Consider the following 21,191-nt stretch of genomic DNA (forward strand, 5'->3'; position numbering starts at 1 on the left):
TCTGCCCTGGCCCGAGGCCCTGGGGAGCACAGCCCCACCAGGCTGGGGCAGCCCCAGAACATCCCCACCCATGTCCAACTGCACCATCAAGAGGCCGAACGCCCGGCCAGGATCCGCAGGAGCTCTGGCAGCGTCAGGCAGCTGCATCTCCTGTTTCCAGCAGCAGTGCTCCTCCTGCAGCACCCCACGGCTGTATTTATGGCAGGGACGGGCTCTCCCGGCGAGGCAAGCAGCCTTTATGCAGATCAGGCTCATTCATAACCCCGCACACAATGAGGAATGCAGAGCGCGCTAACAAACGACTCTGCTGCCAGGAGGTGACACAAAGGTCTTGGAAAAGGATCTGCAGCCATGCAGGCTGTACCTTAAACACACAGCTGAACACAGCTGAATTTTGGGAGGCAACTTCATCATCACAACACGTTAACTGTTCCTGTGACCCTCCTGCTTGCTGGGTGTACTGCAATTATTTAAATAAAGCCTGGCTGGCGTTGCTGCTTCCCCACCAAACGCCCCACACAGAGTATCATACCTGCATGTTCACCTGCATGAGGTGACAACGAGATATGAAAGCAAGGCTGAGATTGGGGAAAGGACAAGCTACACCTCCTGGCTGCCATCCGCCCATCCATCCTGCTCCCAGGGCGTGCCAGCACAGGCAGCAGCAGGCACAGCTGGAGCCAGGCTCGGTGCTGGACCCACTGACGGGCACCGCAGCAACGTGCCAGCCCTGCTCACCGCCCTTTGCAGGGGAAACGTTTGACCTTGAGCCTGAAAAATGCTGAGTGCAGCTCTCCTCACGCTGGGGAAAACGCAGCCAGCTTGGCATGCATTTCCTGGCTTTTTTTAAATGAACACTGTGGAATTAGGACTGAGCACACAATGCCTGGCTCCCACTGCACAGCAAAAGGAGGCTGGTCCCTGTCACTGCCCCACAGCAGCACAGAGCCGGGGCAGCCGTGTCCCACCTCCACAGCTGCCAGCAGTGGGGCAGGGCCCCCCTTTGCCACCCACTGCCCCCAGCCCTGTGCCCTCCTGCAGGTCCTGTCCCATTTTCCAGCAGAACCATGGATTTCTCTTGGTGAGGTGACACCAGAGCCAAAAGACACTTCCACACCCTGTACCTGTCCCCAAAAGGTCGCAGGCTCCAGGTCAGAATCTGCAGCTCCACCAAAAGCCCTGTGGTGCCACCAGCACATATCTGACACGTCATTTCAGGACGTGGCCCTGACATGACAAGCCAGGGCCACCTTTCTGTGGCATCTTACGGGAAATATTTTCCTTATGTGAAGGGTTGATATTTTTGCTTTTCATGCTTTGAAATACACAGACTGCTAAATAAGCTACAAGAAACAATAAAATCAGAGAAAGCTGTCAGCAACTAAAAATGTTCTGCTGCAGGAAAGAGCTACAACTTTGAAGTTCCACCAATTTTAATGGAATGATTTTAAGAGTTCTCCATTTCAAATGGCTAAAAGGAGTTCCAAATTCTCCACAAAACTCTCAAGCCAATTCCTGCCATGTATCTTCCTCTCTAAATTAAAAAAGTAAGCTTCTTTCCTTATGTTCTGCAAAGCTGTAGCTTGTTTTTGGTTTTTTGTTTGTTTTAATATTGTTTAAATTGACTATGTTCCTTAAGGAAGTAACAAACAATTAAAGCCCTATTCAAAGTAAACAAAAGTATTCCAAAGACACAACTTGTGGAAGGTACAATTTGGATTGAAGACAAATGCTAACAAACTCAAAACATGGCAATTTGGAAAAATTATATACCAATGCAGGTCATGTTATCATTCAGGGCCTCCCATAGTCCCTGTACTCAAACACCTCCTTGACTGTAGCTCTTCAAAGTGATCTTTAAAAACTAATGAAAAAGATAGGCAGATTAGAATTAAAAATTGATTTTTTCCCCAGTGTCATATAAGCAGGACAGCATGAACATACTTCAAAATTTATGATTCAGGTTATATGAAATAATTTCCCAGTCAACTTCTGTATGCAACTGCACAAGAAATGGTTCTGGTTATCTGCATTTGCAGCAGCAAAAATAATCAACCCCCTCAAACACAGACAGGTCCTGGGCAGGCAGGATAAAGGAAAGTGAACTGAAATATATGAACATTCAAGTTTATGTTTCAGCAAAAGCTCAAGTGCATTTAAGAGTGAATACTTATCTGCAGAAGCTGTCACTCACACTCTGGTCCTATCATTAAAAATGAAATAATCATTTACAGTCATATAAAGAGGCTCTCTCACACGAGAGACTGGAATTGGGAAGTTATGATGAGCAAACACTACATTACACACAACTTCCAACAAATTATTTGTTCATTTCCAGACCTGTAAATCAATCTGGCATTAGCTCTGTATTTTTGAACTGCTTGGAATTTGGCTATACTTTTGTTGTCACACTAATCAGGATGCAAATGACACCAATTCCAATATTTTAATTACTGAGCTTTAGAGGTGGGAAAAATACTGGGGTATGTATGGGAAGTATTCGCTCTTCTCTTTCCTGATCATGTCAAATCTTTGTTTAATTGCAGACAAGTTGACTCTCTGCTAACCTGAGAAATCTTGCATCAAGATTTTAAGCAAATAAATAAGTATAAAAAATGCAGAGATTATAAATTAGGGCAGACAAAGCTGTATCTAGACTCATGCCTGCAAAGAGCATTCTATCAATATAGCGAAATGCTAATCTCCTAATTAACAACCTAATTAGGTAATTATGGCTTTGCAGAGGGATGCCTAAATGAAATATGACAACATGGTCACCTCTTTATATGGCACCTGTGGGCCTTTTCAGCTGTCACAGCCGAGAGTGCAATATCAATTTGAACAGATGACAAAGTGTTGTCATTTTTCATTCAGATATTGTGCTGAACGCTGGGATCCAGGCGCTCCCAGCGCCGCGTTCTGCCCGGCTCTGCCTCATCTGAGAACATGCAAACACTCGCTCCATTTTTACTTTCTCTGACTGAGCTTGCTTTCCCATGCTGTCTGCAGGCATTCCTGACACACAGCACAGCTGCAGTGTCACACTGGGGTGACCCACAACCCCGGAACCCCTGACCCAATTTCACAGCATGTGTGCGGGAGAATTGCTAGCCGGAAAAAATATCTGAGTGTCTGAGTTCCTGTTTGAGGCTTAATTGCTGCTGCCTTTAAAACAACAGAACAGAACCAGAGGGCCTTGTAAATAACACGTAACATTTACTTCACTTTTATTCCTGCTGAACACTCTTTTCCAGGGGAACAGCGGTCCCTGTCCAGGAGAAGGTGAAGCTGATGGGTTTTTGCACAGAAAGCTGGGAAGGAACACTTTCAACAAAGGTGCTTTTCCATGGAACACTTTCTGCCACTCATATGCCTAAAATGCTGTAAAGACAATTTGCTGAGCTTGAACATTCCTAAAGGCCATCAACCCATTGGAGCGGGTCTGAAGGAGGCCACAAAAATGATTAGAGGGATGGAGCACCTCTGCTGTGAGGAAGGGCTGAGAGAATGGGGCTTGTTCAGCCTGGAGAAGGCCCAGGTGACCTAAATGCAGCCTTCCAGCAGCTGAAGGGAGTCTACAGGAAAGATGGAGAGACGCTGTGTACAAGGGATGGAGGGACAGGACCCAGGGAATGGCTCCCACTGCCAGAGGGCAGGGATGGATGGGATATTGGGAATTGGGAATTGTTCCCTGGCAGGGTGGGCAGCCCTGGCACAGGTGCCCAGAGCAGCTGGGGCTGCCCCTGGATCCCTGGCAGTGCCCAAGGCCAGGCTGGACATTGGGGCTGGAGCAGCTGGGACAGTGGGAGGTGTCCCTGCCAGGGCAGAGTGGCACTGGGTGGGCTTTGAACTTACTTCCAACTCAAACCACTCTTGGGTTCTGTGATAAATAAAATACCTTGTTGTAGAGTGGAGAATGAAAGCACAGGCTAGGATTGCTTGAATATCAGACTAGAGCTTCTATTTTCACAATTCTCAGTAAGCTTCACCATTTTACCTTTTTGCCTGTTTGCTACTGAGAGAGATGCTACTCTCTTTGGGTTTTACCCCCACAAAGGCCCCCAGGCTCACAGAAGCTGCCGTGTCTGGAGCCAGGACAGAGCTGGGGACACGAGGCAGGCCCAGCCAGCCCAGGGCTCGCCAGCACAGCCACTGCACAGCTCTGCAGCAGCACCAGGGAGGCTGCTCTGACACTGCCAGGCAGGGGGCTGTGCCTCAAACAGCAGCACCTGTCAAAACAAACACTTGGGTTTCTGTCAGCTTCTTTAGGTTGTTGCCATTCTACTTTTGAGTGCACATAAATATTTTTATTGCATTAAAAACATGATCATAATTGTATTTTTTAAATATAGCAGCATGCAAGCTGCTTCTGACTTAAGAAATACTCATGATCAGACCTACTTAAAAATGCCCGAGACCTTCAGACCCTTTGGGACTTTATGTCAGATGGAACTGAATAGATTCACATTCTTTCAGCAAAAGATGAATCCCCTGTTCCTCTGGCTTTTAATTTTGGGTCTGTCTCTTTCAAGAGCACACAAAACATATTCAAGGAGCTTTGTTTTGCTCTCAGAATAATGAATTTAGATACAACACTTCTCAGGCAATAAGCAAACAAGGTAGGGATTGCCCTTTTGCGGTCTGGGATACAAAACTGAGCTGACAGACAGAGAACGACAAGGCATCACAGTCTGATGGAGCTCCTCAGCTCACACACACACAGAGTTAATATTAAAACACAGCTTGGAGTCCGTGTCAGAGGCACTAACAAATGCCCTGGAGAGCTGCTGCCACCCCTGAGGCAGCCCCTCCCTGCAGGGAGCCCCAGGTGTGGGACCAGCACTGACACCCCCGGGCTCTGCCCCACAGCTCCAGCCTGCCCCTTCCAGCACCTGAACGGGAGCAAATGAAGACACCCTCATTTCTCAGCCAGTGCCATTTGCCCTTGGACATCAGAAGGAATTTCTTCACCCCAGGGCTGTCAGGGTTGGAAGGGGCTCCCTGGGACGTGGTGGAATCACCAGCCCCGAGCAGCTCAGGGCGTGACTGGACGTGGCACTCAGTGCTCCGGCCTGGGTGACAAGGGGGGTGAGTCAGAGGCTGGGCTCGATGATCTCACAGGTTTTTTCCAGCCTCAGCGACTGTGTGATCTCCAAAAAGAGTGACCACACGGGAGATGGGCTGTTCCTACCTGGGGATGTGGCCAGCACGCTGCCCATGTGCTGTGCCATTTGTTGCCATAACTGACCTTTCCATACAGGTGTGTGCTTTTCATGGTCACAACTTCGAATGGCCAGGAAAATTTCGTGCTACAGAACGCGTAACACAGATCCCTGTGCCAGGCTGCTCCACCTGCAGAGGCCTTCACTGATCCAAAGGCAACGCACAACAAGAATGTAGCTGTTACTTGTTATTTTAACATCTGTTATTTGTTATTCTAAATTTGTTACATGTTGCAATGGGTGAAAACTTAACCAACAGATGAGGAAAGGGTGTTACAACAAAGATTGAAACATTACTGATACAGAAATTGACTAAACTGGTTCTCCCTGCTTCAGTTATTTCTGTACAAGTCTATACGTACGTACATGCTGATCCCAATTTATTTTTAATCTAACCCAAAAAAGTGTCCGTGAATGGAGCTGTTCTGAATTTGGAAAAGTAACTGAGAGAGTCTAATTCCCAGTCTTGCATGTACCTGATAATCGGGTAGAACACACTCAGGATATCCAAGCTGGGCTCCGGCATCTCTGTTTAGTCATTACCAAACTCCCACTAGCACAGAAATGGACTCATTGCTGCATCCCCTGGACCCTTCCCGCTCCCCTGCGCTGTTCACAGTTCCGATGGCACCGGCAGGCAGGAGCAGCACCGGGCGCCCCGTGCAGAACGGCATCCAGGGGCGATGCTGCTCGGAGCGCTCCCGGAGCACCGGGCAGGCAGAGCCCTCCCCGCGGCCGGCCGGAGCAGCCGGGACACGGGACGGGGATGGAGAGACGGTACCGGCCGGAGCCCCAGGGCAGCTGGGTGCCTCCCGCCGCCGCGGGCACGCCCAGGGCATCCCGGGGGTCCCGCCGGACCGGGCCGGTGCCCGCCGCGCCCGCCGCACTCACCTGTGCCCCGCCGCCCATCGCTGCCGGACCCGCTCCGTCTGCCCCGCCGCCGGGAGAGCCCCGGTGCCCGCGCCGCGTCCCGGGCAGGCTGGCAGCCGCTGCCGCCGGTCACGGCATCCCGCGGGGGCCCTGCGAGGGACTGGCAGCGCGGGCAGCCGCGGCACCACCGCCCCCCGCCCCGCACTTACCGGCGCCGCCGCCGCGGGGCCGCGCAGCCGCTTCCGGGTCCGGGTCCGGCGGAACGGGCGCCCGCGGGACCCGGAAGCGCCGCGGACGCGGAAGTGACGGCGCGGAACGGGCGGGGCGGTGGCACCGGCGGTACCGGCGGCGCGGGCCGGACGCGGGCGCGGCGGCGGGCCGCGGGCTCGGCGGGCACAGCCGCCCTGCCCGGGGTGCCCCGCGCCGGTACCGGGACACCGCGGCCGAGCGGCGCTCCCCGGTGCCGCACGGCAGCGCACAGGAGGCTTTTCTCACCGGGGGTCGCACCGGCTTTATTGCCAGTGTGTTGCTAAAAGCACTGTGACGTTTGTGTTTATTTGGTGGTTTGAGGCCAAGCACGCAAGTACAGACACGAAGGGGTGGACCCCACACGGGTCACTGTGCCCGGGACCGGCACTGAGCGCCGCCCGGGGCTGTCGGCAGTGTCCCGGTTATCCGCTGCTCCGGGGCTGAGCAGGGCGCCCAGCCGAGCTGCAGGTGCTCCCAGCTATTCCCGGGGTGCCTGTTCCTGGCCTGCTGGCTCTGTGTCCCTGTCACCTCTCCAGACCTGCTGGTGCAAGCAAGGAGACTTGTTAATCCCTGAGGAAAGCCTAACGTGGCAGCCTCAGCAGCTGCACAAACGAAAACCAGCTGCCTTTGAGAGGGACAGTGCACAGCATGGCCAAGTGCCACCAAGGCCCGTGAGGAGCAGGTACCAGTGACTGGCAACAGCGCAGTGAGGGCAGGAGCCGGAGCTGCCCCAGCACAGGGCGTATCACAGGAGTGCCTGGCTGCAGCTGGCAGAGCCCAGAGCTCTGGGGTGACTGGACTCAGCCTCCTAAAACAGTACCAAAATCACCCAGAACAGCAGCTTTCCGCTGATGCGGTGAGGCCGAGCAGGTCCCTGCAGGGGCCAGGGAGCCCTGTCCCGTTTGGCAGGGTCTGGGGCTAGGGGAATTGCCCATTCTACCCATGACACTTCATCCTCAGGGGGCAAGTGCAAGTGCATCTGTGAAATATTCACAAAAATACCGATTTAAAATGCCTTTGGGGTAGCATTCTTAGTAAAACTGGATGACCCTGAGCTCTGCTCTAATGCCCAGCCTGAGGCATCAGCCAGACCGCCAGGAAGGTCAGAGGATGAGGGCTGAGTGTGGGCATGGCTCCACTGAGACTGTCTACCACAGACAGAGCACCAACAGCAAACTAAGGACGGTTTGAACCGCGGCTCTACCCGAAGTGTGACAAAATGGCCCGACCTGAGGGAAGCAGGAGCGAACAGGGCAGTGTCCCACGGGAGGACAGTCTGAGGAGGGTGGCAACGATCTACATGTAACATCCTAAGAGAATGAAGTCGTAATTACCCTTGCTGCCTGTGCCTTTTTCTCCTCCCGCTTCCGCGGTTCTGTGCACATTAACAAAAAGATAATTTGCAATTGCACGCGGTAACGCAGGCTCTGAGCCGAGGGCTGTGCCGAAGGCTCCTGTCCTGTCCCGCAGCTCTCCGCGGGGACACGCTCAGGGCACGGGCCGCGACAGACCGGCCCGGACCCTTCATCCTGCGCAGGGCTCCATCGCACGGCCGCCGCTGCCGGGCCCGGGGCAGGCCCGGCCGGTACCGGGCGTTAGGGAGGCACCGGGGCTCCGTCGGGCAGGCCCGGGCGGTACCGGTACCGGGCGGTCGGGAGGCACCGGGGCTCCGTCGGGCAGGCCCGGCCGGTACCGGGCGGTCGGGTTGCCCTGGGCCCGGCCGGTACCGGGCGTTCGGGAGGCACCGGGGCTCCGTCGGGCAGGCCCGGCCGGTACCGGGCGTTCGGGAGGCACCGGGGCTCCGTCGGGCAGGCCCGGCCGGTACCGGGCGTTCGGGATGCCCCAGGCCCGGCCCGGCGGGACCGGCCCGCCGTCACCACGGCAACGGGGGCGGGGCCCGGGCCGCTCGCCACGCCCACGCCGCCGTTCGAACGGCCCAATCACAAGTTCCTCATCCCGGGGCAGGGCCCGAGCGGGGGTGGGCGGGTACTACACCACTGTGCGGGCGATGATTGGCCAAGGCCGCAGCCAGCTCCCACCGCCTCGCGCGGCGATTGGCCGCCGTGCCCGTCGCTCTGGCGCTCGGCCGGCCCCTCCCGCCCGCCCCGGGAGCGCGGGCGCCGCCGGGCCCGGCGGGAGGGCCGCGCGCGCGGAGCGGGGCGGGCGGGCCCGCGCGGGGCGGGGCGGGGCGGGGCGGCGGGGCGGGGCCGGCGGGGGGGCGGGGCCGGCGCTCCGCTCCCTCTCGCGCGCCGCTCGGCTCCTTCACAGGGTGACACGTCTGCGGTGAGTGAGTGGCGTTGGCAGCCTGTCAATCCCTCACCGGAGCGGCCATCAAACAACATAAAACACGCGCGGGCACCGGGCGCGGGGCTCATAAATTCCGGCGGGCCGATATTTTTGCACATTGCTTTGCAGAGAGTGTGTAATTAATTTTTTTACAGTTCTTTCCCCGTTATTTCCGCTCTTTTCTTTGCACAAGTTCAAACTTTTGATTGCTGCTGTCTCACCCCCGTGCACAGACTTGGGATCGTTTGTTATTTGGGGGGGAGGGCGATTAATTTTTTTTTTTTTCCCTCTGTGATTGTGTTTTCTTGGCTTTTTTTATGTTGCAATTTGGGGGTGGGGGTGTTCGCTGGTTTGTTGTGGTTTTTGCTGTTTGCACCCTCCCAACTTCTGAAGGATTTGAAAGCGAGTTTTTTTGATTTTGTATTTAATTTTTTTTTTTAATTTTGCCTTTTTTTAAAGAAGATTTTTGGACAAGTGGGGAAAGACATAAAAAGCAACAATAAAAATAAAAAAGGAAAAAAAAAAAAAAGCTTTGGAGGAAGATTGTACCAGGAAAACCTCACAGAAATCTGCTCAGCTCATTTATCCGAGGCACCAATATGATGATGATGAAAGAAGATTGTAACTAAAGAAGAGAGTGATTTACTGCCCTGGAAAGGAGAAGAGAGTGGAATAAACAGCTGAGATCCGGTCAAAACACAAATACTACTTTTTTTTTGTTACTGTTTTGTTTGGCTTTTTTTTCCTTTTTCCCGTTTTTCGTGGTGTGTGTGCAGAGCGCGGTCAGGAGCGCGGCACTGGGACTGAGCGGGGCAGGCGCTGCCGTGACCGCCCGGAGCGCGGCCCGGCCCGGAGCCATGGACGATCAGTCCAGGATGCTGCAGACTCTGGCCGGCGTGAACCTGGCCGGGCACTCGGTGCAGGGGGGCATGGCCCTGCCGCCTCCCCACGGACACGAAGGGGCTGACGGCGACGGCAGGAAGCAGGACATCGGCGACATCCTCCATCAGATCATGACCATCACTGACCAAAGCCTGGATGAGGCACAAGCAAAGTTGGTTTCGTCTAATTAAACCTTGTCTTTTAAAAAATTATTATTAATATTATTTTTTAATTATTATTTTTGGTGTGTGTGTGTGGTTTTTGTTTCTCTCCTTCCTGCTCCTCTGCAGAGACCCAGAGTCTCACAATTAAGAGCAACTTCTTGGGGCCGTAAGAGAAATTACCAGCAGCCAAGGCAGAGCCAAGTTGCTATTTAATGATTTCTTTCCTTAAAAAAAAAAAAATAGCTATGATAAATGTAGAAGTATGCGATGGCTCTGCCGTCGGTGTGGTGCGCGGGAGGCTGTGGCTGGTCCCTGCCCGTTCCCGCTGGACACTGCCCGGTGGATACCGGCCTTTGCGCCGCCGTCCATCCGTCTGTCCGTCCGGCCATCCCTCAAAGTACAACTTTGCCTCTTTCTTTCTTTTCTTGTCTCAAAGCGGCAGCAGATGAATTATAAATCTGACCAGATACTGCTGCAGGAGAGGGTGTGTGTGTGTGAATAAAACCCGAACCAAACCCCGGCTCTATTCAATCACAATAAATACAAAAACAATGTTAACTCTGTACACCTCCCCCCCCTCTCCCCAATCTCCTTAATAAATCAGTTCTAATATCGCAGGACGGGGACGAGGGGGGTGGTTTTTCCCCCTCGTTCGGGCGGTGTTTGCACAAAGATAATTCCGCACGAAGGCGAAGCGGGCTGAGGGAGGTTCCGGCCGGCCCTCGCCGCCCGCGGCCCCGGGACCCCCGGCCGGGGGGCGAGCGGCCCGGCGAAGGCGCCATGTTGCCGGAGCCCGGCGCTAACCGCTTGTCCTGTGCTCTCTTGCAGGAAACACGCCCTGAACTGCCACAGGATGAAACCCGCCCTGTTCAGCGTCCTCTGCGAGATCAAGGAGAAAACAGGTACGGGCCGCCGCGCCGCCGCCGCAGCCATCTTAGCGCTGCCGCCGCGCCGGGCCCGGCGCCCCTCACGCCGCCGGGGGCGGGGGCCGCGCCGGGCCCGGGAGCGCCGCGGGGCCGGGGGCGCCCGGCGGCCCGAGGGGCGGCGGCAGCGCCGCGAAATGGCGCGGGGGGCCCGCTCCCGGCCCCCGCGGCCCCGCCGTGCCGTCCGGCGCCGTGTGAAGGACGGCCCGGGGCGGTGTGCCCGCGGGTTTAACCCCGGCACCGGACCGGGAGCTCCGTGAGGGGCGGCAGCGCCGAGCCGAGCCCCCGCGGCCCCGCCGTGGGCGCCCCGACCCCGCTCCCGTGCCCGGCGCTGCGCCGGCGCCTCCCGGGCGCTGGGCTTTTAAACGCCAAAATTCTCAAAAATCATCTCCAAAGTGCGGTATTTTTTTTTTCCCCCCCGTCTACATTAACTAGAAAGGAATAAACTCCGTGCTTTTCTTGTGGGCGATCTAGGAGATTTTTTTTGCAATTTTTTCACATCACTGAATTTATAGAATTTTTTGGTTTTTGTTTAAAGAAAAAAATTTACAAAGTATTCTGCTTTGTATTACGATAACACGAACATTTAATGAAAATAATAATGAGAATAATAACATTTAACAATAGTAAGAACATTTAACAATAACAAAAACATTTATTATGACTGGATTTAAAAATGAATAGCCAATTATTCACATATATCTTAAGCCATTGCCTGGCTTTTTAGCTCTCTGTGATACTCAATAACGTTCTGCTTAATTCCACACTGAAAAAATAAAACTGGGTGAAAACAACCCAACGTGAAATCATTGCAAATCTGAGCTGTGGAGCCTGGAGTGAGCGGTTCTCTGTGAATTATGGTGCTTTATGTCCAAGGGTTTCTTTGCTACCGGGGATCCACTTCAGTTCCTGCTGACAGCTAAGCACTAGGGTATTGACTGTGTTGTGAATATTAAGATTGATTCTGCTTTATGTTGCATTATATTACCCGGGATAAGGGGAATGATCCCTCTCCCTTCCTACCTACATACGTTCCTCCTCGGTCGGCTTGTAACCTCTTTCCTTGGCTTGTGTGTTTGTTTCCTGCCTTTCTCTAAACTTCTTTGCCCGTCCTGCTCCGGAGCCAGAGAGCAACCTGCCCTCGGTGTTCAGACATTTGCAGGAGGCACATTTCAATTAAGGAGGCAGGCATAGGTCCCGCGGTCACTTTATTTGCAGAGGGCTTAGCCTCAGTGTTTTGAAAGGCAAGTGTAGTCAGGCACATGTCAGAGGTGAGCTGCGAAGAAAGCCCCAGTCCTTTCGGCGGGGGATTACTGGCACAGGGTGTTTGTGAGGCCGCCACCGTCTCGCAGGCGAGAGGGAGCCTGACGAGAGACTGAAGGTGGTCTGAAACCTTTTGGGGTGTTTCAGTGATAACTTGTACGTTGGGATGCTGCATTTGTGCTGCAAGAAGTCGAGCAAGTTTTCAAGTTATCTCTCTTTTGTGAGATCGCTGAGAACCAACAAAGAGTGAAGGCGTCTGCCTGCCCAAAGGCGAGCTCCTGCCAGCCCCGGCATCACGGGAGGGACTCGATTAATGCTCTGAGTGATTGATGGAGATGGATCCACACCTCCACCAAAAACTCTTCCCGGAAGGGGACCTTCGCTCAGGGCCTCCCAGTTGAAGTGAAATGTCTGTGCAGGCTTTACTTAGTGTGCTAAAGCAAGGAAAACGTGAAAATAAATTGTAGCCTGTTTTCTGGAAGCTGTTCTCGGAGGGAACAGCTCAAACAATTCTAAACTGGAAGCTTGAGGAAGGGTCTGAGATGCAGTTAAAGCAGAGGTGTCCCCCTCTCTGCCTAGGGCTCTGCATTGTCTTGTGGTCCGACAACTGTCAGGTGCTTAAACCTTCCTCTGATGGGGTCATCTGCTGGCGTTTAATTCTTCCTGATCAGAACCAAAGTTTTCCTGGGTGTGGGAATTGCCATGATGGTTTCATCACCGTCTTCCTCCATGGAAGGATGTCATGTCTGTTCAGAAACAAGTCATGCGATATTTAAGTAATTTTTATATTGAATTATGTATTTATTTGCATTTTAGTAGTTTTCAGTACAGTCAGCAAGGACTTTGTGAGACTGGCTGGGAGAGAGCACGAGAAGGAATCCTCAGTTTGCATGGAGCCACTCTGTCACTTCCCAGCAAGGGTTAATGGATACATCTCATTTCTGAAAGCCTCACACAGGGTCAGGAGCTGAAGATTTTTATTTTTTCTCCCTGTGAGGTATTTACCATGTACAAAGCAGATCACCGAGTTACTGAATTTAGCCTGACATTTCTTTTTTAACATTTTAACATTTTCAAAAGTGCTGCATAATACATTTAAGTGCTTTACAACTATTAATAGCTGCGTGTATTCTGAGAGGCAACCACAAGGTAGCATGGTGTTCATAAAGAAACTGCCACCTCTGGCTTTAATTAGTTCAAAGAAAAATTATAGCAGAGTTCTACCGAAGCCCCTCCAATAAAATAGGAAGATAAGCAAGTGAGGAGGCGGTGGCTCCCTTTGGCTGAGCTTTGCCTGCTCGCCGAGGTGTCACTGGACGCACACTCACATCTGTTGCATACCTGTGTCACACTCTGTTTCCTCACATCCTGCCAGAAGGAATCAAAAACTGATTTGCACCATTGTTTGTTTTTTTTTTAATAGCTCCTTTTTACTGACTAAAACACCTTCAGACTGGTGATTTTATTAAGCTTCCTCCAGGATGTTGCTCAACCTGGGGTCCTGGTTATTCTTATGGAGAAAGAAGTGAAAATATAGTAATTCTTGTAGTCCTAAAATGTCTCAGGGAATTGCATTTATTTCCCAATGGAGAAACATATTATTGGGTCCTGGACTGTGCTGATAGATAATTTGGGTTTTTGTCTTTAAAAGTCATTTGCAGAGACAGGATCACAGGTTTATAAAAATGTCTGAATTCATGTGCATAACCGTGCACACATCTACAGTTATTTATTTATTTATTTATTTCCCCAAGTCCAGCAGCAACAATGATAGCTGCCAACCAACCCCGAATTTACTGTCACCACCACCCCTAAATAGCATTCATTTCCTAGTAAAGCCTAATGGCATACATGATGGTTTGCCAGATTTGTGGCCTTTGTGAGGCTTATAAGCAGGACTGACTTGGGAAGATCATAAAACTTAATGAACTTCTCGACTGCAGGAGGTGTCCGCAGGGGAAGCGAAAGGCCTGCTCGGCTGCTCGGGCTGCTGCAACTATTTTTTATGTCTAAAGAGAGAGGATGAAAATCTTCATTAAGAACGTTCTCCCCTTGCATAGATTTTTGTTTAAAGAATGAATAAAAGAGCTCTGAAAAGCAGACAAGCCGCGTGTTGGCCGCGGGGTTAACTCCTGGCTGTGAGTTACCTTTATTTTTATTGCCGCAGCTGTAAGCGGCCGTGCGCTGCCGTGCTGTGCTGACAGGGCTGCACCGGCCCTGCCGGGCTGCACAGCTCCTTATCGATGAGCTGGCCGCCGCTCAGGAACGCCCCTTGTCAATAAGCTGCAGCCTGGAACCGCGGCCAGGGCACTGCTGGGCAGCGCTGCCCCTGCCTGCCCGGGCAGAGCTGGAGATTTAACCCCTGCCGGCACCGTGAAAGCCACCCTGCCCTGCACTGCACCAATCCCAACTTCTCCGCGCTTGTAAACTAACGTTTAGCGCGAACAACTCTCGGTAACACGCTATAACCCTCCATCCTGCCGGAACACAGAGGATTCTGATGGAACAATGAAATGGCACTGATAGCATGCATCTATGTGCCTGTGTGTGAGAGTGTGTGTGTGTGTATTTTGGCTATTTTCTAAATATCAGCTGTGATGTGTTTGTTACTTACTTTAGCTCTTTAAAATATTTATGTGCCGTCCTGTCTTTTTTTTTTTTTTTCAAACTGCTAAATACATATTTTGTTGTTCCTTGACTACCTGAAGAAGTCAGAGATGGGTGTTTATGTGCATCCAGCTCAGCTTAAATTGTTTAGCTTTTGCTTCCATCTCATGCTTCAGTACCAAGGTTTGTCATCGACCCAGTGGTTGTACTTTTGAATGTATTTTTTTAATTGCCAGCAGATGTATTACAAATGATGCCGTGCAGCAGAACGTTTGGTTGTTTGCACTGTCCTTATGGCAATGACATTGCTTTTCTTCATAAATGTCCTACTAGGAAAAAATAAATTGAATAAAGTGTCTTGATTATCATTTGGTCATCTGTTTCCAACACATTCATTATCAGCAGCCTGGTTCTTTGGTGGATTTCTATACCAGGGCACTTCTCTAGTTGAGAAAATGGCGATTTGGTGATTATAGGCATTAGAGAAATTAATGGTATTTTGTCTCACAGAACCTGAGACTGCATCTTACCTTCAGTGCTTCCCATTGCTGGTGCTCCTTGCTGCATTTAAATATCCATCTTCACCTTGAGTACTGGGATTAGTGGTTCCAGAGATTTTTTTTTTCCCCTCTGTGTAGGATAAATTTGGCCCTACTTGTCAATACTAATTTAGCCAGGAGCAGGGATTTATTTTATTTATTTTATTTTATAGCTGTCTTTCATGTCTTTCCATTTATTTTTGAATTTGACACGTTTTCTTGCTTATCTGAAAATACGAAATTCTAGCAGTCACCGTGTGGTGTATTTTAGGACGATTGTTGTAAGTTAAGGAATTTTTGCATTCAGAGATAAATTATCATGGCACGTAGGGAATGCAAAACAGTTGTTGTTTTTTTTTTTTTTTTGATTGTTTTTTTTTTTTACAGGATTTAACGCATTTATCAAACTCTGTTCCTGCAGCTTTCAATGGAAAAGTTGTATGATATGGATATTATGCTGTCTTTTTTCAATTTAAACATTGAATTGTGTGAAACATTAATATAATGATATTTGCAGTCTAGCGTAGACAAATATAAGCAGAATTAGACGCTGTAAATTGTTACAAATGCAGTGCAGTGTTTAGCTCTGGGTGGAGGCTGTGTTAATATGACGGAGCGGAGCGCTCGCCGGTCCGGTTGGGCTGTGCCCCAGGGTTTGGGGCTGTTTGTCGCTCCGTGCCCGCCGTGGCTCGGGGATGTTTCCTGCGCGCAGGGAGGGATGGATGTCAGCTCCTTGCCGGTGGATGTTTTCCTGCGCGGGGGGACGATGGATCCGGGCGCGATCCGAGCGAGCCCCGAGCAGCGCAGCCCCGAGCGGAGCCGCCGGGAGCTGCCGGATTGACACCCCGGGAAGAATGCTTTGTTTGTTTGCTCAGCAGTCATGTTTAATGCTCCTCGCTTATCAAGGTGATCAGCATGGTTCAGATAACACATGCCTGACACCGCCTGCCTTTTCTCACCGCCGTGTTGACCTTTTGTCACGTTTGCTTTTCTCTGGTAGGCAATTCCTGGCTTTAAGTGTGAATGGAGTAAATAATTCACATCAATATTTAATATAAATTATTAAAGTTTCTGTCAGCTCTTACAATCCACGCTTTTATAGAGTTGGAGTAGTTCATCAGCCAAACAGATGAATTGTGCGGCTCAGCTGGACATTAGAGCTCCTCCATCGTGCTGCCGGGACTGAGGGAGGAAGCAGGGAATTAAATAGGAAAGGTAATGCAGCCTGGTCCTTCAACACTGTTTTCCAGTACTGTACGTTCTGTAGGAAGGTTCGAAGCACCAGATAAATATCCAGCATAATTTATTTTGGTATGACTGTACTTTTTTTTTCCCCTTCGTGTTGCAAATGGAAATGCAGAAAACCCCACTGCCCCCCGGCATTTTCTTCTACTCTTTGTTACTGGCCTTCCTTAGGTGCTCCAGGCCCTTCCTGGCGTAGGGTGGGAGTACTGGTGCTGGGAGGTAGAGTTTGGGTGGTTTTTTTTTCCCCCTCAGTGTTCTATTTCTGTTTTTAAAGACTGGTGTGCAGCCCTAAGGTGATGAAGTTTCAGGGTTTTTTAGACCTTGTTTATAAATTACAATTTATATTTTGCAAAGTGACCTGTGACTGAATGTAGATTCTGAAAACGTTTTTTAAAGGAGAAAAGCTCTGATCTCTGATTGTAACAGCTCAAATATGTTTATTGCGTCAGAAATGGAATAAAAATAGCATGTTTTACATAAAAGCATATAGTAAAAATAATTATGTACTTACTTTAATGTTATGCTCTTTTAGGTGTTTCGGTTCTTTTGTTAATGATCAGTTCAATGCGTGTTGCACAGCCACAGGGACTGTAACAATGTGAATCACTGAATATCCCATGTAATACAAATCCATCACCTGGAAGGGAGGTGGGTTTGTATCATGTGTTTACAGGTCAAACCCTTTTGCTATACTTCAGTCATGCATCAACATTTAAAGCCAATCTCTCATTCCTCATTGTCCAGCAGGTGGCTTTGTCATAGATTATTTAATTTTTAATCATTTATTGTAAGTGGAAAAGGTTATTTAATAATATTATCCTGACAGTATTTTTTAAAAGAACAACAGTTTTCCAGTATGTCCTGTGGTGTATGACGGGGTCAATGGAAGCATCTAGAGAGCTTCAAGTACACAATCTAAATTAAGATTCTAAACAGGCATTACAGATGCTGGTAACTTTGGCAATTATCATTTTGTTTGGTGAACAGTAGTAAAACAGTGTGCGGTAAAAGTGTTTAGAGAGAGAGGATAAATAAATTGAACAGTTTTGCAATGCAAAGTGGTTTGTGGTGTTTTTGAGGATTTCTTGGCTCTTGCTTAACTGCTATTGTGAAGCCTGGAGCAGATTTTCCCATTGCTAATGCCCTAGAAGTATTAATTCACTTTGATATGCTAATTAGAGGGCATTATGCAAGAAATGAGATTAAGTGGCAGCATGAAGCCATTTGCCTGTCAGTAAATTGAGAGCTTTAGCATCAGGAGGAGCTTTGTTTTTTCTGAGTTTCTCTTGGTTTTGCATATAAATAAAATTGATTGAAAGGTCTAGAGAAGCTTCTAGAACATTGGTGGTTCTTTTTCTCCTTCTATGATTATTTAAACTTCATGTTAAAGCCTTTCTCTGAATATTAATTGATCTAATGGGAGATACTGAACATGAAGAATTTCATTGTATTCTCAGTTACTGTATCTTAACAAAAGGAAAGTATTAGAATTCTTTGTGTCATCTGATTTTTGTGGGATTATTTTAGATATATCTTACAGCTTGGTATTCTAATGTCTCTGCCTGCTCACAGCTGCTGTGCTGAGAGCTGTACCTGTGTGGAGGTGGTTTTGCCAGTTTGCTGATTTGGGGATTGGTGTGCGGGCCCAGCTAGCTGAAAGCAAATGGAAGGCTCAGATTCCTGGCCAATAGGGCTGTGGACATTTGTCACCCCCACTCACCCACAGCTTTCCCACCATTTCTGATGCAAATCACACATGTATTTTCCTTCCTTTAGGAAAGAAGGGGTTGTAATACTGACCATAGATTTTATTCAACTGTCAGAAATTGTGTTAAAGTAACATTAAGGGATTGACTTACAGCCATAAGAGTGAGGGAATTTAGAGTTAATAGTTAAACTCTGCCCTTAACTCAACTCATTGAACCTATTTATTAGAGCATATATGATACATAAGATCACTGTGCTGAGACCTCTGCTGTAGCAGGATGCTCCAGGATGGCTCAAAGATGAGATGTTCTGATCTAGTTCAATTTTTCCTTTGTTTTTTTGAGGATTGGAGTTTTGGTGTGTGTGTGTGTGGTTTTCATTCAGCCTCTGAGTTGCTTTACTACAGTTTTGTGATTAGTTTAGGTTTTGCAATACTGTTTTTACAAGAACCAGAGAAGTAATTCTGGAAATTTAACAAAAATTTAGCAAAAAATATACCCAAAGCAAACCCAGCCCAAGCCTCTCTAGTCCTCTTTGCCTGAGTGCAGCAGAGTGGCTGTTTGAGTGCCCATCTCCTCCACAGATCATTGTCGCAAAGTCAATCAGGGGAGCAGTGCTGGAGTGACAGTGCTTGTTATGAGCCCCAATAGTTATTTAAAAGAAAGGAAAAAGGATAAAAAAATGGCCCTGAGCTGCGTGCGGGGGCTGTTCATGCTGGATGCACATGCTCTCCCTGATCCTGGCAGCTGAAGTCTATCACTGTTGGGAAATTTTTAACATGAAGCACATGAGACACAAACCACGGCGGTTTCCCCGGAGCCACAGGGGTTTTCACGTCAGCGCAGGACAACTGGCACGTGCGCTGCGGGTCCGTGCCCGCCATCCCTGCCCGCGGCGCCCGCCCGCCCCGCGCCCGAACAAAGGGCCAGCGCCGTTCTCATGGGAAGCATGATGGCCCTGGTCACCCACAGTCCCCCAGAGCCTGGCCCAAAGAATCCCACAGCAATGTATAATCCAAAACTTGAGTTGTCATAGTGAACCTTTTTGATACTGGAAGGAACAAAACATCGCCCGACGCTGCAAAGTCAGTTCTCACAGGCAGCAAAAGGAAGCGTTGCCGGGCTCCAGCTGCTCATTTTGGGTTTCAGATTCTTGAACAAAGGAACTAAGTAATGAAAATGTTCTGAAGCCGACCTTAACTTTACCAGTAGGCCCCTGATGGTGTTGTTTCAGGAGAAGACGGTGCTGGAGAGGAAATCCTGGCACTGCTGGGTTGAGTCCTGGTGCTGCTGTTGGCTGGGAAGAAACCTTTCTCCCTGCTGAGTGAGGAGGGATGTGGTGACCTCAGGAGGGCAGACCCCAAGCGGGGCCGCCGCCTTATGGAACTGAATGCAAGAGCTTGCTTCTTTTATCTTTAAAATGGGAATGTTATCCATCTGATTTGTGTGAGGGTTGTGTTGACTTGGTGCTGTGTGTTAAAAAGGAATATTTTTATCAAGTGTTGGTTTTAATTAAAATTATTGTGTCAGAGGTAAATTTACAGTTTCCACTTCGGCCGCAGACGAGTCATACCTCCTGGAGATGAAGAAATTAAGCTTTCCTTAGACTTCTTATTTTCTTGACTTTAATCAGGAATTTTTTTACTCCATGGTTAGACCTCTGCTGAAAGGATATCAGGGTTTTGTGCCTTGGTGGTTGGTTTGCCCTGTACAGAACAAGGCTCACTCCCGCCGCTGAGGATCGGTGCTTTCCTTGCACAGGAGCTGTTCGAGGCTGGCTGGCACACTCAAAAGGCTGTGCCAAGCACACTTGCTTGTATTTGTTGATTAAAGAAGGAAGCGTGCTTTTAGCGAGGTTTGTAATTACAGAACACCCAAATGTTTGCTTATTTTCTTTCATGTGAGATCCTGGTAGTGTGATTGACTGTCACTAGTAAGAACAAGTTACAGTAGATTGTGCAATGATTCTTATTTGACTTCAAGGATGTATTTATTACCATTTTTGTACAAATTATACTAACATGAAAAGTTGTGGAAATGATTGTGCACTAGATAAGGTGATACATTACAGGAGTGGTTGGGTTTATGGAGCTTTATGCCGAGGTTTTCTCAGAAATTATAGCACAGTCCTGTCACTATAAAACCTGGAGATACACTTGGTAATAACATGCAGTGGAGGGGTTTTTAGGATTTCACTTGTTATTCAAATAGAGTGGGAACTATAGGTTTTTCTACCTCGTATTTCTTTCTTGTATTGCACTGGGTGAAGAGGGGAAAGGAAGCCCGAGGACAGCAGAATGGGCGCAGGGATGTGGGCACCACAGCCCTGCCCTATGCCTCCAGTGCCGTGGGGCTGGGGAGGTTTTGGCACCGGTGGGGCTCTCTGGGTATCCAGCGCTGGTGTGCGGCACTGGGGGAGATTTGCCCTCCAAAGGCCGCTGGGGATTTTTTTTGTGAATTATTTCTTGCTTCCCCTCCACTTGTTAGGGCAGTGACGTGATATCAATATGGAGCTTGGGAACTTATTGACTTGTTGGTTCTTGACCTTTTGACTGTGACCAAGTATAGAAATTGAATGTCTGAAAATTAAATGATAGACTCTTTATACATAAATTCTTGGATGTCAGTGTATTACATGAACTAATTTCAGTTTACCTAAATTTATGGTGTTTTGTGTTCAATAAAGGAAATATTTCTTCCTTTCAATATACCCAGCATCTAATAATATTGTAGTTGCTAACACTAAACAAATCCATTTCCTTTTACTGACTGATTATCATAACAGCTGGTGTTTAATCACCGAGATTGTTATGTAACTTTTAAATCTCTAATACTTTGAAGAGGTGCAAGTGACATCATCTTGCTGGGTAGTGGCATGATGTCATTGGTGCTGAACCACGCCACTGTGTTCTGTGGGGCTCCAGACTCAAGTTCTTATTTAGCTTAGCTGTATTTAGTGGGCTGGGAACACTTGCTGAGAGAACTGCCTGTTTGAAAGGAGACTCAGAACAGCAGAGTCCGTGAAACAAAACCCGGACATTGGTTTTGCCGCCCCAGAACCGTGGCCGGTGGGGCTGATGCCATGCCGTGCACCAGCTCCTGTCCCATGGCATCAGCACGGGCAGGGCGAGCGGCGCTCGGTTTGCGGCCGGGAGCGAGCCTCGGGCCTCCAAACCGGGCTGGCGGAGCCGGCGAGATTGTTCTCTCCGAGCGCCGCAATAAGGCTGTGGTCAGC

At 49.5% G+C, this 21,191-nt stretch overlaps 2 protein-coding genes and 2 long non-coding RNA genes across 11 annotated transcripts in view; 1 reads left to right on the forward strand and 3 right to left on the reverse strand.

The window, feature by feature from the left end:
• The window catches only part of MAPKAP1 (MAPK associated protein 1), a 78,889-nt gene extending 72,432 nt beyond the window's left edge, over positions 1–6,457 (reverse strand). For 4 of the 5 annotated variants that reach the window (XM_072936504.1, XM_072936503.1, XM_072936502.1 and 1 more), the window contains exon 1: positions 6,114–6,295. The gene's annotated coding sequence lies outside the window, so the exon portion shown is untranslated. The other variant, XM_030286461.4, reaches the window with a different exon arrangement.
• A 174-nt stretch (positions 6,458–6,631) lies between these two features.
• Positions 6,632–8,227, reverse strand: LOC140685211 (uncharacterized). The gene is made up of 2 exons (XR_012058490.1): positions 7,676–8,227; positions 6,632–6,879 (listed from the first exon to the last, which is right to left on the reverse strand). It is a non-coding gene; the product is annotated as an uncharacterized lncRNA (long non-coding RNA).
• A 304-nt stretch (positions 8,228–8,531) lies between these two features.
• The window catches only part of PBX3 (PBX homeobox 3), a 100,991-nt gene continuing 88,331 nt past the window's right edge, over positions 8,532–21,191 (forward strand). The window contains exons 1-3 of one of the 4 annotated variants that reach the window (XM_072936737.1): positions 8,535–8,624; positions 9,090–9,681; positions 10,502–10,575. In XM_072936737.1, coding sequence (XP_072792838.1) covers positions 9,485–9,681; positions 10,502–10,575 — 271 coding nt within the window. In that variant the 5' untranslated portion in view covers positions 8,535–8,624; positions 9,090–9,484. Of the gene's footprint in view, positions 9,682–10,501; positions 10,576–21,191 lie in introns of all 4 variants that reach the window. The other 3 variants (XM_030286910.4, XM_030286916.4, XM_030286915.4) reach the window with 3 other exon arrangements.
• On the reverse strand, positions 8,806–10,849 carry LOC116809045 (uncharacterized). The gene is made up of 2 exons (XR_004369402.3): positions 10,478–10,849; positions 8,806–10,145 (listed from the first exon to the last, which is right to left on the reverse strand). It is a non-coding gene; the product is annotated as an uncharacterized lncRNA (long non-coding RNA).

Source organism: Taeniopygia guttata, chromosome 17 (assembly GCF_048771995.1).
Source record: "Taeniopygia guttata chromosome 17, bTaeGut7.mat, whole genome shotgun sequence".
Classification (NCBI taxonomy): Eukaryota; Metazoa; Chordata; class Aves; order Passeriformes; family Estrildidae; genus Taeniopygia; species Taeniopygia guttata.